Source organism: Trichechus manatus, unplaced genomic scaffold, assembly GCF_000243295.1.
Source record: "Trichechus manatus latirostris isolate Lorelei unplaced genomic scaffold, TriManLat1.0 scaffold00236, whole genome shotgun sequence".
In the NCBI taxonomy this organism is placed as follows: Eukaryota; Metazoa; Chordata; class Mammalia; order Sirenia; family Trichechidae; genus Trichechus; species Trichechus manatus.
Window position 1 is genome coordinate 841719 of NW_004444172.1, and position 17532 is coordinate 859250.

Here is a 17532-nt window from a genome sequence, read left to right on the forward strand (position 1 = left end):
TGGGGTTCGCTGAGGTTCTTGGATGGCCAGCTTTTCATCTTTCATGATATTGGGGAACTTTTCTGTTAGCAGTTCTTTAATGATCCTCTCTGTGTTTTCTGTTTTCTCCCCCTGTTCTGGAATTCCAATCACTCGAAAATTTTTCCTTTTGGTTGTATTCCACATACCTTTCAGGTTCTCTTCATTTTTCTTTGTTCCTTTTTCTGAGTTTTCCTTTAACAGAGTTATATCCAAATGTTTGTCTTCAATTCCACTGATCCTGTCTTCCACTGTTTCAAATCTGCTTCTCAGCCCTTCTATGACACCGTCCATTTCTGAAATCTTCTTGTTTATCTTTTGGATTTCTAATTGTTGTTTTTGTATAATTTCTAGTTGTGAATTTATTTTGGAATGTTTTCCTGCATTATTTTCCTGAATTCTTCTAATTTTTTGTTTATATTTTCCATGAATTTGCCTATTTTTTCCTCACGTTTGTCCGCTTTTGGCCTCAGCTCTTGGAGAATTCTGAGTGTTAGAGATTTGAATCACCTATCAGGTAGTTCTAGTGCATTTTCTTCCACTGGAGAGTCATCTGGTGTTTTATTTTGGATGCCTACTGGAACCATCCTGCCTGTTTTTGTAAACGTTTTGAGATTGTCTGCTGTCTTCAGGACATTCAGTAGGTATTTTTCTTGTTTATTGATTGTAGATTTGTTTGTTTTGTCCTTTTTTTTTTTTAAATTCGACTAGTCTGAGCAGGTAGACTGTGTGTTGTTTCTTGTTTCCTCATCTGTGGGCACAATACTTTTCTCCTCCTTCCCCAATTGGCAGGGTCATTCACTCAGATATGGTATGGCAGGGAAGGTCTAGCTGACGACGAGTTACTGGAATGTATTGTTTGTGGCACTTACTACAGCCACCAGGGCAGGTCATTAATCAGTGCAGGGCAGGTTCCAGTAGGCCGTGCCTGTGATGCTTGGTCGTGTGATATTAAGCACACGGTGCAGGTAGGCAGGATGTAGCGGGGAGATTGTTATATGTGGAGCTAAGATGGATACGGGAGAGAGGAGAGAGGAACAGGAGTCAAAAACATACAAACAAACAAAAAATAATGCTAGGGGAGCTTGCCGTTGGAGTGGAGAGATTAGAGACTATGAAATGGAGAAAAACAGAAAGGGGAAGAGGAAGAAAAGAAAAGAAAATTATGAATAAATAAAAATCAGAATGGTTAAAGTACAACAAAGTTCCCAGGGATCCCACTGGTGCAGCTATGAGGTCTGGGAAGTCACTCTCAGGTGTTGCCGTACAGCCTGACTAGAAGGCGTAGAGGTCTACAATGCCAGGTATTCAGGGATCAGAAAGTGAAGGAAGACATAGAGAGACAAGAAACTGAGCAATGAAGAAAGACAAAAAGGGAAAAAGATGGAAAAGAAAACAAAACAAATAAAAAAAAAAAAGAACAAGAAAAGTGCCCAAAAAAGAGGAAAAAAAAAAAAAAACCCAACAAAATAAGAAATGCTCTCAGGGATCCCTCTGCATGTCTGTGCAAGCCGAGGGGGTATTCTCCTTGCCACGCAGCACCTCCTGGCCAGAAAGGGCTCCCAACTCAAGAAAAGGGAAAGAAAACAAACAAACAATTCAAAACCAACAAACGAACAAAAGCCCCGGGATCCCACCAGTGCGGCAGCCCAGACTGGGAAGCAGCTCCACACTTGAACAGAGCTCCACAGTCCCTCAGGAAGTAGCAAAGATGGCACACGGAGCCAGGTGTTTGAGCGAAAGGAGGGGGAGGTTGTGAGAGGTAAGGAAGAAATCAAAAGAAGTGGAAAAAAGCAACACCAGCAGCCAACAAATGGCACTCAGAGAGCCGGCCCATTCAGCTGTTTGGAATCTAAGTAGCCGGTGTTTCCTGGACAAGAGATTATGGCCACGGGAAGCAAAGGAGGCCGAGTGGGGGTGAAGAAGGTTGGGGTTGGGAAAGCGTATATTGCAAGTTACCAGTTGTTTTGTCTCCTGTTGGAAGCTCTGTGAAGCTGCTTTCTCGTACCCCCTGTTTGCTGGTCTTAGAGAGGAATCCAAGATGGCAGATCCATGCTGCATTAGCTGGTAGGAGACCTCTGCATGAGTCTCTCCTTGCTCTCCATTCTCTGTCAGTTTTCTTACTCCATTTGGTGCTTGGCTGAGTTCTTTATCTCCTCATTTGATGTTTTAGGGATTCAGGAATGTTGTTTTCTCTGTTCAGCTTAGTTTTTCGGATCTTTGCTGTGGAGGGATGGAGTGGTGCTTCTGCCTAGAGTGCCGTTTTGCCAGCAGTCCTATTTAGCTCTTTTAAAACTATCTTTTCAACTACTTTTACATAGTTTTTTTTTTTTTGTAATAGTTTAGTAAATGGACATGTGAAAATATGGAACTTACCCTACAACTCATAAACCTCCATTTGATGAGTACCCAGTTTATACTGTAGTCAAGAGACTACAATTGCCAGAACACCTTCAGTGTAAGATTGTATCTGCATTACATCATAAGACATAAGAGAATCAGAACAAAAATGCATATAAATAAACATATAAATAGAGAGAAAAAAGGTTGAACATATGTGTAAAATTCTTCAGAGAGTTTAATAAATTAATAAATGAAACAAGTTCATTGGATTTAGCAAAAAGCAAGTCACTGATGCCATTCAAAAGAAAGTTATTTGTGGTGAAGATACACTACAAAATGTTGTTGTTGTTAGTTACCATCAAGTAGACTGTGACTCATGGTGATCTTATATATAACAGAACAAAATCTTGCCTGGTCTTGAGATATCTTCGTAATAGGTGGGTTCTCAAATTTATGGTGGTCTCTACTCAAAGATCTGTTTCCAATTACTTCCTTCTGCAGAAAATAATTCTAATAAGCTCAGGATTTTAGCTCTTAAAATATTTATTTTTACATAACACAAATGCATATATTATTACAAGAAACACCAAGAACTACTGTTATCCTCAAGCTAATTTTGCCAGCTAGCTTTCTATTCCTCCCTGGTCCATTTAAAAAAAAAAAAAGTTTGCTACTACTTTAAAAGTCTATGTTGTTTGTTTATGTTTACCATATTCTTACCAGAGGAGAAATAGATGGCAGAACACTGTCATTTGTACCTTTGAACATTATACCCTTGTTAGTAAAATGATACAAAAAGATGTCCCTCCAAATCTCAAAAAGTCTTATACATTCTGCAGCTTCAATTAGTTATTGTGGAGAAGGTAAACATCACATCACATATTTAGGGTTAAGGGTCAGGATTTGGGGAAAACTTATAAGCTAAAGGTCAAGAGAAGACACTCTTCTATCCCTGACCTCCTCATTGTTCCATAGAGACATGGGAAAACTACTAGACATATAAACCAAAACCAAACTCACTACTATTGATTCAATTCTGACTCATAACGACACTACAGGAGAGAGTAGAGCTGCCCCATATGGTTTCCAAGGCTGAAAATCTTTACGGAAGCAGACTGCCACATCTTTCTCCCTTGGAGTGGCTGGTGGGTTCAAATCTCTGACCTTTTGGTTAACAGCCAAGCACTTTAACCACTGTGCCACAAGGGCTTCTACACATATAGTGGGTGTGTATTCCAGAAAAGGACCCTTCCCTCATTGTTTTCCCAATTAATGGGTTCAGTGTGTGGGTGGCCTTATGAGTGAATGACAAATATTATGAATATGGATGCCAAAGTATGGATTTAGGTATCAGCTGTATATGGGGGTGCTAAGAAATGCCAGTTGCTCATTATCTGAAGACCTTAGATACCAGGGGGAGGTTCAAGCCCTGTGGTCGAGAAAGGTGGGATGGAGTATCAAGCCAGTGATTTCCTAGGCAAACTTGAAAGAACTCCTGGGCTACTAGAAAATAGTGCCCGCTTTTAGTTGTTGTGAATATTTATAAGAGTTGAACGATATTGTTGTGGACCGAATTGTGTCACCCAAAAATGTGTGTCAAATTGGCTAGGCCATGATTCTCAGTATTTTGTGGTTGTCCACCACTCTGTCATATGATGTGATTTTCCTATTTATTGTACATATTTCCTCTATGATGTTAATGAGGCAGGGTTAGAGACAGCTATGTTAATGAGCAGGATTCAATCTATAAGACTATGTTGTGTCTTGAGTCAATCTCTTTTGAGATACAAGAGCAAGAAGTAAGCAGAGAGACAGAGGGACCTCCTGCCACCATAAATGAAGAGCCAGGAGGGGAGCATGTCCTTTGGACCCAGGATCTCTGTACTGAGAAGCTATTAGACCAGGGGAAGATTGATCACAATGACCTTCCCCCAGAGCTGACAAAGTGAGAAAGCCTTCCCTTGGAGCTGGTGTCCTGAATTTGGACTTCTGCCCTCATAAACTGTGAGAGAATAAATTCCTGTTTGTTAAAGTCATTCACTTATGGCATTTCTGTTACAACAGCACTAAATAACTCAGACAGAATTTGGTACCGGAAGAGTGGTGTGCGGATCTAACAGATACATAAAATGTAGAAGTGGTTTTGAAACTGTAAATGGGTAGAGGTTGGAAGAGTTTTAAAGTGACTAATAGTAAAAGCCTAGAAGAGACTTTTGGTGAAATTATGGACATCAAAGGCAATTCTGATGAGGGCTCAGAAGGAAGTGAGGAGAGCTGTAACATCAGAGACTATAAAGATGGCAAGACGCAGCAGCAGGGAAACAGCAGCAGCAGAACCAGGAGATCCACAAGAGTCAGAGCTGAAGCTGAACTATAGATCAAAAGAGCTGAGTGCCTTCATGCAGAAGGCTTCCTGGTGGAGTGGGGTGCCTCAGGGCACTTACTGGTGGAGTTAAAGAGCTTTGGAACACTTGCCCCAGCAGGACAGAGACTGGCTGCCGGCCCAAGGGGCCAAGAGGACAAGGAACCAGGAAGTAGAAGCTGAAGAGACAAGGAACACAGGAAGCAGAGTTGCCTCAGTCTCAAAGGGTAGGGCAATGACCTCTGAAGTCTCAAAGAGTGGAGCCATGGCCTCTAGGGTTTCAATGGGTAGGGCCACAGCCTCCAAGATTTCAAAGAGTCAGATCTTCGTCAACTCTGTTGCTGAGTGTGGTGCTGCCTTTCAAGAGCACCAGGGAAATTGGACCATATCTGCTGCACAAAGCTGAGGGGACAAGGCTGCCATGCCCAAGGGGCAGAAGAACAGGGCCTGCTGAGGTTGAGGGGGTGGATTTGCCTCTCAGATGGACTAGGAGAATGGGGCCGCCCAAATCTGAGGGAGCAGAGTTCCCAGTCCAGTCAGCCTAGAAGGTGGAGCTGAAACCAAGGCCCAGGGACCTCCACCCAGAACCCAGAGAGTGTGGCCAATACCTAGAGTCTGGAGGGTAGGGCCATTGCCTAAATTGTCTGAGAACAGAGGATTATTTTCCAGCCTTGAGAGCTGATGTAAATGTTTTCTGCTGACTTGCTTGGTGCTTGTTATCCCTTCTTTCCCTCCAATTTCTCCCATTTGTAATGGAAATGTCTAGCTTGTGCCTGTTCCACCATTGTACTTGGAAGCAGATTATATTCTAGATTTCACAGATGAAGAGGAATTTTTGAATTTTGGACTTGGAGTTGATTTAAGACTTTCGCTATGATATGATGGGGTGAATGTGCTTTGTATCTGGCAAGGACTTGAATTTTTGAGGGCCAAAGTGTGGAATGTTACAGATTGAATTGTGTTCCCCAAAAATGTGTGTCAACTTGGCTAGGCCATGATTCTCAGTATTATGTGATTGTCCACCATTTTGTAATATGATATGGTTTTCCTATGTGTTGTAAATCCTTCCTCTATGAAGTTAATAAGGCAGTATTAGAGGCAGCTATGTTAATGGGGCAGGAATCAATCTACAAGGTTAGGCTTTATCTTGAGTCAATTTCTTTTGAGATATAAAAGAGAGAAGCAAGCAGAGAGACAGAGGGACCTCCTACCACCAAGAATGAAGAATCAGGAGAGAAGAATGTCCTTTGGACCTGGGGTCCTGCACTGAGAAGCTATTAAACCAGGGGAAGATTGATGACAAGGACTTTCCGCTAGAGGTGACAGAGAAAGAAAGACTTCCCTTGGAGCTGGTGTCCTGAATTTGGACTTCTGGCCTCCTAAACTTTGGGAGAATAAGTTCTTGTTTGTTAAAGCCATGCACTTGTGGTATTTTCATTATAGCAGCACTAGATAACTAAGACTGATTCTGAAAATATAAAATAATATAGATTTCTGTTAAGTCCAAAACCATTAAAGATAAATGTAAAATTCATTTATGTGTTTAAAGTCCCCACCTCTTTCACAGCCTTTATCATTTGTTAGAAGATAAAGTTACAGCTTTTAGTATTCCATCAGATTCAAAGATTATATACACTTACATATTTTAAAAATAAATTCAATGCACAACTCTTCAAAAAGTTCCTTAGAAAATGGAAGAAGGTTAATTAATTTATATAACTATAATGCAGACTTGAGTCAAGAAAAAATGAGATAAAGCCACTTTTAAGTTTTCTGGATGAAATTAGCTTTATCTGACTGGTATTGCAATTTTGTTATTTATGACTACATAGAGTTTAACCTTTGTAAGATGTAAATTTAAGGAGCCCTAGTGGTGCAATGGTTAAGCACTCGCCTGCTAACCTAAAGGTAGGCCGTGTGAACCCACCAGCTACTCCACAGGAGAAAAGACCTGCTAATATGCTCCCATAAAGATTACAGCCTACTAAACCCTATGTGGTAGTTCTAGTGTGCCATATAGGGTCTCAATGTGTCAGAATCAACTCAACACAAAACAACAATAACAAGATGTAAATTTATGTGTCAAAATGTATCAGAAAAAACCATGACCATACTACTAATGTAAGGCCTGTGTTAATAAAGAATCTGTGCATATTTAGTATATTTGTACTTATAGAATTTAATATAAATTATTGTATTATAGAAGTTGCCTTACTATTCCTCCTTGTATGGGTGACAGATTAATTTAGAACTACAAGTTTAATTTGAAGTCTAAGTTATTAGTATTGTAGCATTTAAGAGATCTTAACTCTACTTAAAAGTTTAACTTATTAAATTTATATGAATTATTTGTTTGTAATTATTTGTTAATTCAGTGAGTTGATGACAAAGTGAAATAAAATGCTTCACTTCATTTTAAATATTTGAAGGCTTTTAATGAACTAACTTGGTAAATGAGACCAATCTTTACGCAAAGACCCCTGAGAAGTGAATGCTAAAATCTATTTAGATACACATAAAGAAAATAAACTTTGTATTACTAACTTATGTCTTGGAATAAGTACAACCAGAGTGCTCCTTGGAAATAAGGATAGTGAGACTTCATCTCTCATATTTTGGCCATGTTATCAGGAGGGACCCGTCCCTGGAGAAGGATATCATGCTTGGTAAAGTAGAGGGTCATCGAACAAGAGGAAGACCCTTAATGACATGATGTGATGGTTAAGGTTGTGTGTCAACTTGACTGGGCCATGATTCTCAGCGGTTTGGCAGTTATGATGTAGTTTGGTAGTCGTATGATGTTGTGATCACTTCCATGATGAGATTTCATATGATGTGATCACCTCCATGACGGGATCTTCTATGAGTAGCCAATCAATTGAAAGGGAGTTTCCTTGGACGTGTGGCCTATATATTGAATATAAATGGACATTCTGGCAAGGCTCGTGGCTTTTACTCTCTCTAGATACTGCAGCTGGCTCCTGTTCATCTGATCTCTGGTTCTTGGAACTTGAGCTAGCAGCTTACTTGCGCTCTTGCCTGCCGATCTTGGGATTTGTCGATCTTTGCAACCTGTGAGCAAGAACCCTGCTCTCTGACCTGTTAATTTTGGGTTCACTAGCCTCTGCAGCTAAATGAATCAGGAGAAGCCTCTATCTTGTCCCACAGACTTTGGACGTTCCAGCCTTTACAACCAAGTAAGCCATTTCCCTGGTAGAAATCTCTCTATATATTTACATGCTTTACTGGTTTTGCTTCTCTAGAGAACACAGCCAAAGACAGATGGATTGACACAGTGACTGAAACAATGGGCTCAAACATAGCAACCATTGTGCAGATGGTGAAGGACCAGACCATGCTTCGTTCTGTTGTACACTGGATCTCTACTTAAAGGCACCTAACAACAACAAACAAAATCTTTATTAACTTAGCAGTTTTATGGTTTAAAAATAGTAGCCTTAATAATTGAATAATTTTGAATAGCAGTTGAGATCCTCTATTTATGGACTACATGACAGACATGAACAAGATAAATATGCAAGGCTACGTATTAGATGGTCAGACTAGAACATACGTGTATAAAGAGAAGATATCAGTCTTACTTCAACAAATGATAGGTTTCTTATATACTGTAAACTGACTCCTGTTTTTCCGAAAAATAGGAGGTCTTCTTAACCAGCAGTTGAAGCAATAGAGTGACTTTTAAGGAAAACATGCAGGAAAAAATGAAGAAAAACAATTATCATTTCACTATAAAGATAATTATGAATCTTAATTTTCTTGACTCTTTTCATAAATCAGGGAGAAAGTAATGCAAATCTTCCCATCTTATGTATCCTTTGAGTATTTCTGCCATGAAGGGTAGCATTTGGAATTAAGATTATCATATGAAATGCCATATATAAAATCTTGGGAATTCAGTATGTGAGTATACCAAACATAATATGATTACTTTTTAAAGTACTTTTAATTTACTTTATTAAATAAAGTCTTCAACCATTCAAAAATACATTTAATAGGGTAACTTTGTACCAACACATCCTTTTCATAGATTCTAAGTAATAGAAGAAATAGACACAAAACATATTTTAAAAAAACTTTCCAACTCATAGCAACAAAAAGTATTAGTCAATAGAAATTCACTTTAGAAAGTTTAATAATTCCTGAGTAAGTGTTTCAGGAAAATAATGTTGGAAAATGTATAATGAAGGGAAGCCTGACCGAATGGTTCATTCCAAGGCTGAAATATTTTCTCACAAGAACCCAAGGCATACTTACTTATAGGTATTAGAGCTAGGTTTCTGGAACTGGCTTGATCTGACTTTCCCACCCAATGTTGATCAGAAAAGCTGGGAGATGCAGAGAGAAAGGAACATTACAGGAGAATTAAGGAGCATTTCATGAGCATTCTCGTGCCGGCAAAAGCACAATGTGTCAAATTTGCAGGGTAGTGAAATTTAACATTGGATATATCTACTTCCGAACATGTCCCAAATATTAACCACCCTTTCTCCTCAAGGAAAAGCTTGAGTCTACTGTTAACTAGAAGAATCTAACTTTATGATAATGGGAGTGGAACTCGCCTCCTACTTGGTGTATGAGAATGAATCCCCACAACTACCTTATCTTGCATACTGTAAGATGGGTCCTTATATTTAAAGCAATAATTGTAGAAACATAGGTTAAAAAAACAAAAAAGGAACAATATTTAACATCAGTTAAGATGGACCTTATGATATCCTTAGGGAAAAAACAAGTTACTAAAATTTTCTTAAGATAATTTCATTAAAAAAATGTATAGTATAACTTTAAAGAACTAGATATTAGGAGTTTTCTCATTTGTTAGATGAAATACATATTTAAACAACACGTCTGACCTGTGGACACATAGTTAAAGCTATATTTAGAAAAAAATAAACACTTAAATGTTTATAAGTCAAAAAGAAATTTTAATCAATAATATAAGCTCCCCAAAGCAAGCAGAGGAAAATAAAAAACAACAAGAGCAGAAATCAATGAAATCGATAACAGAGTACAATAGAGCAAAACAATCAAACCAACAGCAGTTCCTTTGAAAATGTCAATTAAATTGTTAAACTACTCGGCATACCATTCAAGAAAAAAAAAAAAAAGAGAGAGTAACAATTTATCAAGAATGAAAAAGGGGACATTATTTGATATTAAAAGAACAAAATGGAATATTACCAAAAATTTCCTGTGACTAAAATGACTAAGTCACTAAGGCTAAGTTAAAATGGAACTGAATAAGACTTAAGTATTAGTTCTATATATTAATGATGGTATTCAAGTCAATTCCTCTACTTCTTAACAGTGTGTCTATTGTGAAGTCATTTAACAGCTAAAATCCATGCTTTCCTCAACTGAAAAATAGAAATAATAATAATGTTAACCTCAAGTACTAGTGTAGAGGATTAATTGGGAATTTAATCTGAAGAAGGTTAATATAATATTTGATGCATTTTGAGTTCTTTATGAAAATAGATTCTCCTTGCCTATGGACACCCAATGAAATTTAGTTCATCTTTTTTCATCTGTGAATTTAGTCTAGAAATGCTATAGTTTTACTCCTTACAGAATGACAGCCATAAACAGTAACTGCAAACAACCAAGAAAAAAAAAAGTTAATATCATAAAAGGAAATATGTTTTGGTTATATATTTTCTTATTTGCTCTGGCAAGACTATTTCTTTGAAAATTGTCACAAAGAATACTAAGTTGTTTCCCATTCTCGTTAACTTCACTCGGAAACAGAGCTGAACTGTAGGTTGAATTTACCCAGATACACACACATAGACTAAGGAAAAGTATAAATTTGGTAGTGTTCTATGTATTCCTTTGGAATAAGCTAAAAATACCAAGAGAGAAGCAATGTAAACAGTCAATTAAAATTATTTAATCTGACTTTGGTGAAGGACTTTAAAATAACACAGAGATCAGAAATCACATCATGATGCAAGCTCCACGTGTCTGATTCCATCAGCTTTGAAATATATGTACATGCCTTTAGTGTCAAATTTTATTTTCTTTTGAGACTGAACTTTTTGTCTTTAGAGAATTGACTACACAGTTAATACCTATATTTAATCCCCATAGTTTCCCAATTCTCTTGAAGGAAAACAAAATAAAAGTACCTCAACATGTCTTTGCTCAGAAGCTATCTCAAATTTTACAAAGAGGTCATTCAATTTTACACTGCATTTTTAAAAAATAGAGTTTTTCTTTTATTTTTTAACCCCCAAATGAGCTCATTGCCATCGAGTCAACTCCAACTCATAGCACCCCCAAATAAGAACCCCTAATATTAAAGAAAATGATAGACTGCACAGGTAAGATATTCTCTGCGAAGGAAGTTCTAAGGATTTGGTACCGTTATTTACTGGGGTGGAGAAATACCACATCTGCTATTAAATGGCATTAATTTGATATGTGCACCATTCTTTTCACAGGAACAACAATTTGGTTCACTATACAAAATTACAAAATTATTCTTAAATGTATAACGGATATAGAAGTATTGCTTAGCTGTAATTGTCACAATTTTTCCTACTTATGGCTATACAAAAGCTATCTCAGGGGGAAATGTATGAATTTTGGAGAGATGATTGTGCAGAGTGGTTTCAAGGGAGAGAAAATATTATCCTTGAGTTAAAACCACATAATTATACAGAAAATCAAAGAGACTTCAGCAGGATAATTTCTATCCTTTACATTTGATTGCGGGCTGGTGTACAAAGAAGAGAACAACCAATGTTACATTTGCAGAAGCTGAAGTGGAGTCTGTGGAATTAGGTAAGTGATTTAAAATGGCTATAACCCAGCTTCAAGACAGACAATTGCTTATTACAACAATATGAACTTTCCAGTAGTACTCTGTTTTTCCTCTCCCTTCAGTCATTCCGTTTAATATTCTATGTTATCCTAGGTTTTTATTTTTTTATTTTTCCATGTGTAAAGATCCTCATTGACATTTCAACTTTTTCTGGTAAATTTTTGGAGAGAGAAATATTTACACTTGATGAGTCAAAGTTTAAACAAATCATATTTGTAACAAATGACCAGAAAAAACTATACCTCACGGACTGAGTTCATCCTGTTGGGATTAGTAGACACCCAGGAGCTACAGATCATCCTCTTTTTACTATTTTTTGTGATTTACATACTCACAGTTCTGGGGAATGTGGGGATGATCCTGCTAATCAGGACAGATTCTCAACTTCACACACCCATGTACTTCTTCCTGACTAACTTGTCATTTGTGGATGTTTGCTACTCATCCACCATCACCCCAAAGATGCTGGTAGATTTAATGTCTGAGAAGAAAACCATCTCCTTTGCTGGCTGCTTCTTGCAGATGTATTTCTTTATTGCCCTGGCAACAACTGAATGCATCCTCTTTGGGTTAATGGCCTATGACCGCTATGTGGCCATATGTAACCCACTCCTTTACTCCTTAATCATGTCCAGGACAGTCTGCCTTAAAATGGCAGCTGGGGCCTTTACAGCAGGATTGCTGAACTCCATGGTTAACACAAGTTATGTAAGCAGCTTACCGTTCTGTGCTTCCAATATCATCCATCACTTCTTCTGTGACAGCCCTCCTCTTTTTAAGCTCTCTTGTTCTGACACACTCCTGAATGAAAGCATCTTTTCCACTTTTGCTGGTGTGAATATGGCTGGAACTCTGCTGGTCATCCTCACTTCCTACTCCTACATTCTCTTCTCCATCTTTCGTGTGCATTCAGGGGAGGGGAGGCGCAAAGCATTCTCAACTTGTGCCTCCCACTTGACTGCTATAATTCTGTTCTATGCAACCGCCATCTATACTTATCTGAGACCAAGTTCTAGCTACTCCCTGAATCAAGATGAAGTGGTTTCCGTGTTCTACACAGTGGTGATCCCCATGCTGAATCCTCTGATCTACAGCCTCAAGAATAAGGAAGTAAAGAAGGCTTTATGGAATGTGATTACCAGGAAAAGAATCCTTTCATTTCTGTGATTGTCTGGCTGATTTTCTGAAATAAGTAGTGAATTAACTTTCAAAACCTAGTTCAAGCATACTAGTGTTCATTAGAGTATTTTCAAAGTAAGCACATTCTGTAAATTACTCAAGTATCTATATCAAATTATGGATAAGATAGATTCAAATACTAACACAGGACCATAGGATGTTCATCTTATAATCATTGTGTAACTTCATTAGGTCTTTGCCAACAGAGCTTATTTATAATGAAATCTTGGCCAGGAAAATTAGGGGATTAAGTGCTTAGAGATAAAAGTCACAGTGTTACATGACCTACCATGTAGAATATTTTGGACTATCCATTCATTGTTTCCCTTATGTATTTATTTTCACTACTTTTAAAATAATTGTTTTCCATATATCACATATTTTAAAAATGCTTTTATGTTATAATGGATTTTCCTTTTTAATTTGTTCATATACCGCATGAAAGGTGTTGCTTAAATCAAACTTCAGGGGTATAGTTTTATTAAAACTCTAAACTCCCAAGCTTTTATTTCTCTTTTTCCATCCATGTTTACATATGTATTAATTAAAGAATAAATATGAGTTTGTACAAAAATATGCCATTAAGATAACTACTGAGTGATTAGGATTCACCAATTATTGTACTCTTTCCATTTCTTACCCTTCTCCTGAAAACTTTCTGAGCACTTTTCTCCCTTTCTTTCTCCTGTATTCAAACATACACACAAAATCACATGTGAAAACACCCAGTTACTACAAAGAGTACAATGGGGCATAGTTCTAAAGGAGGTAAATAAATAGTCAATGGATGACTAGGACCTGTATTCTTTAGAATTGGCTCATGATTTTTCTTTTCATAGAATTCTTCCCTCAATTGTCAATAAGCTTGAAATTAATCTCAATATTAATGCTAAGCATTATTAGTATGGAGATAGACATGTTTTAAGGGAATCAAATATGTGATCAAAATATTGCACAATCAAATGCTAACATTATGTTCCTTCTGATGTAAAATTTAGGAATAGAAACAATTTGGAGATGATATGTAGTTATTCTGATATTTGGAGTTTTAGATATGTCTTATTTTGATCTATGTCATCTGCTTGCTAATTCAGCTCACCTTAATCTAATTTATCTCATTTACAAGGTCTACAAACACTGCCAACGTTAGCAGCTATTTCCACTTAATGATGTTTTTTCATCTTTAATTCATTGATATTATGCCTTTTATGTAAGTTTGGATTCTTTCTGTAACTATTCAACATTATTGTTGCTGCTAGGTGACATCAAGTTGATTTTTGACTTATAATAACTACATTTGACAAAGTAAAACTGTCTCATAGGGTTTTCTAGGCTGTAATCTTTACAGGAGCAGATAGCCAGATCTTCCTCTCCCAGTGCTGCTGGGTCAGTTCTAACCACCAACTTTTCAGTTTGCAGCCAGGTGCTTACCTGTTGTGCCACAAGGGCTCATAATTACTAGTAGTAAAATACTTTTTATTCCCCCATTTTATGGCTTGTTGTTTAATGCATTTATGTGAAAAAATGTTCCAAATGTTGCACCTTTTTTAATTTATTCTCACTCCAAAGAAATTTAGTCCTTAAAAGTGATAAGAAACTGCTAATTATTATATCAGATGTGATTTTCTTATGCCTTTCTTTCCTTAGTATTTGACAATATTTGTTAAATCCTCCTTTATGATACGTAATACCCTTTTGTCTCTTTGCTATAATATCTCTATAGTATTCTTTTTCTAATTTTCCCAGACTCTCTTTCCATTTGGATATTTGATATTACCCTATTCCTAAAATATGTACAGTTGTTAATTAATGTTGCCATTTCTCAATGCTTTCTGAGTAATTTATATGTTAAAATTAACAAAAGAAGTTTGAAATAATTGCCAATAGTTTTTGTTCTGGTCAATATATTCACTGGTGATTAGATGAGGCCAAATACACACATTTACAAAACATGTGAACATCACAAATCTGGGAAAAGAAGCAAAAAAGTTGAAGGAATAAAAGAATCAAGATGCAAGAATCACACAGACCCAAATAAAAACCACAAACAATGATATTAAGAGATAGATTCACATATTTATGCAGAAAGCAAATATGCATATTAGTGTATAAAAATAATTTTGGATTCCGTTTATTAGATGTCAACTAACACACACAACATACGTTATGTGACTCTATTAAATATGGGAAGCCATTTTTCCATAAACAGTTGTAAAATAAGGCTAGTGTCCTAGTTAAGTGAAATAATAATCCCACTTAAATTCACACTGCTCAAATAAAACCAAAGATAACACATTCATTTATTGTCATCATATTTAGGGGACAGAAGTACATGCTATTATGTCAAAGAGGTAGTACCAAAAATGGTTAGGTGTCTGGAGAATAAATCAAATGTATTGTAGTTGAGTTGTTGTGAGAATACATAATCTGTAAAATAGGAATAAACAAAGGATTTAATAGCTGTATTGTAAACATAGAATTCATATCAAATGGAATGTTTGGCATCTAGAAGCAGAAATATAGTCACTCATTGCTAAATTTAGATGTAATTTACTGCTGTGGCTGGGAAGTTTGTACATATTATCTTTAAGATTATCTTTAAATGATGATATTTTAATGCTTTTGTGAAAACAATACATATATTTATCACATTAGAAGAGTTGGGCATGTTGGCAAGAATTATTACCGCCCAGTTTTGTTACTAAAGAATAAAATGATGAATAATGACCACAGAATTGAAGATCTTTGAAGACAATGATAAACATGGTTAAGATTTATGTCAAAAACTCTGAGTTTCTGAATCAGGCTACAAGCCCTCGACCTCAGAATTTGTATGAACATTTTAACTGCGTGTGTTGTTAAACAAACGAACAAATAAATAAATGAAGGAAAATAAATAAAATGCAATTGATTAACTGAGTTTGTATTGAGGAATGTCAGAATTTATTAATGTACTTATAAGTGAAGCAGGTAGTATTGGAATAAAAGTTTTATTTTTCTGGGAAACAGAATGCTGACGTAAGTGGGATGAAAAACGTAAAAGAAAATTTCAAGTTTCGTTTCAGAAATCATAAAATTATTATGCCCAAATCATGTATTACAGAAGATGACCGTGTATCCGAATCTTTTGAGATCTAGATTTGGTGAGCATTATCAGAAGGAACAAACAACATATTTAAAGAGCAATTGATACAGATATACCTATGGCTGATTGCAATGGCATATCTTTATCGCCCAATAGTAGTTTTCCAGCTAACCATGGACTCTTAAAATTATATCGCCAAAGGTCAGAAAAAGAGCATCAAACAGCAAGTTCTATTTTTAAATGGACCATTGCCAGTGATTTTCTTTCTTTTTTTTTATCTTTATTTTTCCTAAAATAATAGTACTTACTGTTTTTTTCCCTTGGGCGTAGGTTGATAGCTCTATATAATACTTGTCTGAAGGATCTATTTAATATTGATCTTCCTAGACCTAACTAATACATTTGATTTGAAAAAACTCATGGGATTTTAAAGACACTGACATGCATCTGGCAGCCAAAGCCTACGTCCCTGAGAGCAGACTCTTTCCAAAGGTTGTTGCCAGGACACATTTCACAAATGCTCTGTGAGCCATATCTTTCCCAATTTTACTTTTCTTATCAAAGGTGCCATCTCAATTCTATTCTTTTTATCCTATTTAGTAAGTACCAGCATTTTTGATATCATGGATCTTAACAATTTATTTGAACTCACTCCTGGTCTGGATTCAAATTTTTTCTGATGTTGCATCCTTCGATTTGTGAATGGAGTAATGAATGAAATATCAGTATTAATGACAATGTTATTTTACTGTTTTTTTTTGACACTTTGCTACTTCATTTCGAGAGCTGCAATATTTTAAAGAAACTGCATTAATTAACATCTAATTACATTTGTATTAATTAAGCATTAAGCAAGATCAACATTCTTATAAATAATACTCCACAAATTATCTAGGATCCAAAAACAATCAAGTTATATGAGTTGGTTAATGGAGCAAAAAGAAAAAAAAAAAAAAAGCAACATGTTTGTGTGAGTGTGTGTGTGTTTTGTTTCCTTAATAAATTCAAAAAGTAAATGTGTGTTAGGTTATTTTAGAATTATATCATTATTAATATTTTAATTTCTGTTGTACAAACTTTTGGAGAAAACTAGTTAGAAGAGCCATCACTTTTCTTTACACTTGCTTTTGTAACAGTTAAAAGTGTTCATATAACTTACAATCACATTCACATCTTCTATTTCTACCACTGGTCAAACTTTTTTATTACTCTCTATATCCTTAAATGCTCCACCGGCAACAAACTGTTTATTCCATCACATACATATATTCCTGATGACTGAAACTCAAAGATAACTAAAGTAAGTATGGAAACAGGGTGTAAGTAAAGAAAACTGGTTATGAAGTCCAATGTATATAAGATTCAATTGGAAAATATTCAGCTATTAACACCGCATAGTCTGATTAATTAGGTCTGGAAAGGCCTCTGTTAATGTTGTTAGATGGTGTTGAGTTGATTTTTGACTCATAGTGACCTGACGTGACAGAGTAGAACCACCCTATAGGATTTTCTAGACTGTAATCTTTACGTCCTTGATGTCACCTTGAGGACTAAGGTGCGCCTGACCCAAGCCACGGTGTTTTCAATAACCACATATGCATATGAAGGCTGGACAATGAATAAGGAAGACTGAAGAAGAGTTGACGCCTTTGAATTGTGATGTTGGCGAAGAATATTGAATATACCATGGATTGC

General features: G+C 36.3%; 1 protein-coding gene across 1 annotated transcript; it reads left to right on the forward strand.

Moving 5' to 3' along the window:
* The first annotated feature begins 11636 nt into the window (after positions 1 to 11636).
* Positions 11637 to 12895, forward strand: LOC101353612 (olfactory receptor 5F1). The gene has a single exon (XM_004389172.2). The coding sequence runs from the start codon at positions 11796 to 11798 to the stop codon at positions 12738 to 12740; it is 945 nt and encodes a 314-aa protein (XP_004389229.1). The 5' UTR covers positions 11637 to 11795; the 3' UTR covers positions 12741 to 12895.
* Positions 12896 to 17532: the final 4637 nt, after the last annotated feature.